The sequence below is a fragment of the Diospyros lotus genome, chromosome 6 (assembly GCF_014633365.1).
Source record: "Diospyros lotus cultivar Yz01 chromosome 6, ASM1463336v1, whole genome shotgun sequence".
Lineage (NCBI taxonomy): Eukaryota > Viridiplantae > Streptophyta > Magnoliopsida > Ericales > Ebenaceae > Diospyros > Diospyros lotus.
Window position 1 is genome coordinate 14,489,414 of NC_068343.1, and position 3,266 is coordinate 14,492,679.

At 40.0% G+C, this 3,266-nt stretch overlaps 1 protein-coding gene across 1 annotated transcript; it reads right to left on the bottom strand.

Moving 5' to 3' along the window:
- Positions 1–546: 546 nt before the first annotated feature.
- On the bottom strand, positions 547–3,052 carry LOC127804951 (DExH-box ATP-dependent RNA helicase DExH18, mitochondrial). The gene is given in 6 exon segments (XM_052342071.1): positions 547–1,373; positions 1,375–1,535; positions 1,538–1,663; positions 1,666–2,145; positions 2,148–2,672; positions 2,675–3,052. Coding segments are annotated over 6 exon segments (2,211 nt in total). The 5' UTR covers positions 2,787–3,052; the 3' UTR covers positions 547–566.
- Between the last annotated feature and the right edge of the window lie 214 nt (positions 3,053–3,266).

A 3,266-nucleotide genomic window follows, 5' to 3' on the forward strand; every position in this document is an offset into this window, starting at 1 on the left:
TTGCTAAAGATTTGTCCCATTCCATCCACTCTCAAGTCTCTCCTTACAAGAGCCAAATTAGTCTTCTTTTTCACATGACCAAATCATTTTAATTGTGTCTCAAGTATATTATCTTCAAAATGGGTAACCCTAACCATATTATGACTAACCTAAGTTGAGATATTTCTAATTTAATCTTTCTTGTATGGTTGCACATCCATTGTAACATTCTTGTCCTCGTTACTCTCATATTTTGTACACGTTGTGGTTCACTTATCCAACATTCTATGCTATACAACAAAATTTTTCTTCTTTTGTTTATGGGAATTAATCCCAGGTCTCCAGGTCCATGCAAGAATATTTCATATCAAATTGAACCAACCAATAGAGAAAGCAATCCTCATACCACAAGTAGAATATGTATAACTGATGGACATTATTAGCAATCCAAATGGACTTTATTAGTATATTCAATACCCCATTCAAAAATCTTTTGAAGAGCACACTGAATTCAGTCAGTAATTAGAAATGGTTCAGCCCAAGCCAAAAATAGACTGAAGATGAAAATACAACAAATACAACTGAACTTACTTCTTGTATAAATTGATAAGTGATCTTGGCCTCATGAAACTATTATCTTTCTCTTGAGGCTTTGGTTTAGCAGGGCGCCTTGATTCTGGTTTCCAAGAAGCTTTAGTGAGAGACTGACCCAGTAATTCTGCAATATCAGTTGCCATTGCCTCAGCCTTCTTCACATAGGGGAAGGTCTCCTTTTCAAAGTGGTTAGATAACCATAAGTACATAGACAAGACCTGGTGCTTAGTTTCGAGATCCAAGAGCTCAGAATCATTTCGAGCAGAACATGTAGGCATGCCCACTGCTATATTAACAGGCAAGTTTTTGGCATATGATGAAGCAAATTTCAGAAGATGATACATTGCTTTTGGATCTCTAATATTAACTGGAGCAAAGCAAAAGTTAAAACGGTCTTCAAGAGATAATCCTTGAACCTTCTCCAACATGTTGGCAACCTTCTTTATATGTTCATGCTGGCACAGGAAGTAAGAGCCATCCAAACGGCAGTTTTCACTGAACCTATCAAGTAATTGAGGAAAAGTCAGATTTGAAAGTTGCCCAGCAAATAACTCGACCTGCTCAAAGAAAGGAAAGAGACCCACTTTCTTAACATTATCAAAAGGTTCCTTCAAACACTCAATTAAGTAATCTAAGTCATCCAAATGTAAGGTGGTTGCCAGCCCATCTGGATAACGACTTCCTCTTCGACCAGCTCTTCCAGCAATCTGCTTCACCTGAGATGCTGGAACTGGAACAATCCTATCACCATTGTACTTTGAAAGGCTGTAGAAAACAACCCTTCTAATATTAAGATTTAAAACCCATTCCAACTGCATCACTTGCAACTAAGACATCAAATTCATTGTTTTCATCATTAAACAAGTTGGCTTGCTGCCTACGGGTCTCTGGGGGCAATGCACCATAAACAACACAACAACGATGATTAGTGTACTTCTCAATCGCCAATTTTACCTCAAAATCTCTCTTCTTGAGAAAGCAACCACACAATCTCCAGACCGAACATTACGAAGATCTCCTAAAAGGGTCTTGGCTTCAACTACCAGTGGCTTGAATCTCTCGTAATGGCTTTCATACAACTCATCCCTGTTTCTGAACATAATTTTCGGACAATGTTCAAGACGCTTGGGTCCCCACACAGATGTATCTCATCAGCCTTCAAGCCAAGCAAAGCCCTTGTCCATGCATAGCCTCTGTAGGGGTCCGACATCATCTGAATTTCATCAAGAATAGCTACATCAAACATTTCCTCTGTAGATACCATTTCCACTGTACAAGCAACATGGTTCGAAAAAGGAACAAACTTCTTTTCTTGTCCTGTGTGCAGACTGCAATAAACTCCAAGCGCATTAACCTTGTCAAAAACTTCCATGGCCAACAGCCTAAGAGGACTACAATATATACCCTTCTTCGCTTCCAAAACCCGTTGCAAAGCATTATACGTTTTACCACTATTAGTGGGGCCACAATGATATATAATCTTCCGTTTCATTGCACGAGCAAATGGAAACCAAGTGTGTGGCATCGTAAGATCAGCGGACTCAATCATACTCCTAAACCGCTTAATTTCATCGGAAACTGCTCCAAACAAAATTCAACAAAAATTGGAAAAAGGAAATGGTCAGCTGCATCGCCCGGACCAAGAGAAATCAAGTACTTGGCAACGTCAGCCTTAGATTTATTGAAGAAGAATTTTCTAAACTTGTGGGCTGCAGTGGGGAAAAATGACGCCCCAATATACACCGCCAGTGCCTGGTTGGACGCCCAACCTGACTTTGAAAAACTACCAAAAATTTCAAAGAGGGCATCCCAATCTAGCCGAGTATGCTTCTTCCCCCGCTCAGCATCACGAAGCTCCCTATAAATTTCAATAGGATCACGAGCCCCTACATGCTGGTATCCAGGAACTACTTTGGAGCCCACTCCTTCAACATTCTCAGCCCCGCTGTGATCCAATTCAACAGCTGTAACCGATTCGGGAACATCAGTCCCATTTTCCACCAGCGTCGAATAGAGATTCCTATCAAAATAATCAAATTTCGGAATATGAGAGGTTAATCGGTTGAGGGAAGCGAATAGAGGAGAATTTGGCAGGTTCAAGGTCTGGAGCAATGGGGGCACAAACTGGACTGGGAGAAGAGAACCCTAAACCTAGAAATGTTGTTTCTGGATGAACATACACGGAGAAGATACGATGCTAGACCTCTTGCCATGGAAATTCAATAGAGTTTAGATACAAGAAGACGCGAAACGGAGAAAGAACCGATTATGGGGAAGTTGAGGGAAAGTAAATGATTGTACCGATAGATGAAGGCGGGACATGGCTGGACGGGATCATGAAGACGAACGATTTCGGATGGTATAGAGAGAGGGGGGAAATTGGCGGTCACCGTTAACGCACCAAAACCCTAAACCTCGAAAGCTCTGAAATGAAATGGCGTTGATTTGAGTCCCCCTGTGCTTAGGTCGGTTCGAGGCCGCTAAAGGGTACAACGGAAAAGGGCGCAGCCCAACAAGGAACATCATGTTTGGGCCCAGCCAAAATTTTTTATATTCCTAGTTCTTCAACCATAAATTGATTAATGTATTTTTATTTTTATTATTATTATTATTTACAAATTTTAATTTTTGTTTAAATTTATTTTTTTTTTAATTTTTTTTACTTATCGAAAACTAACATTACATATATTAAT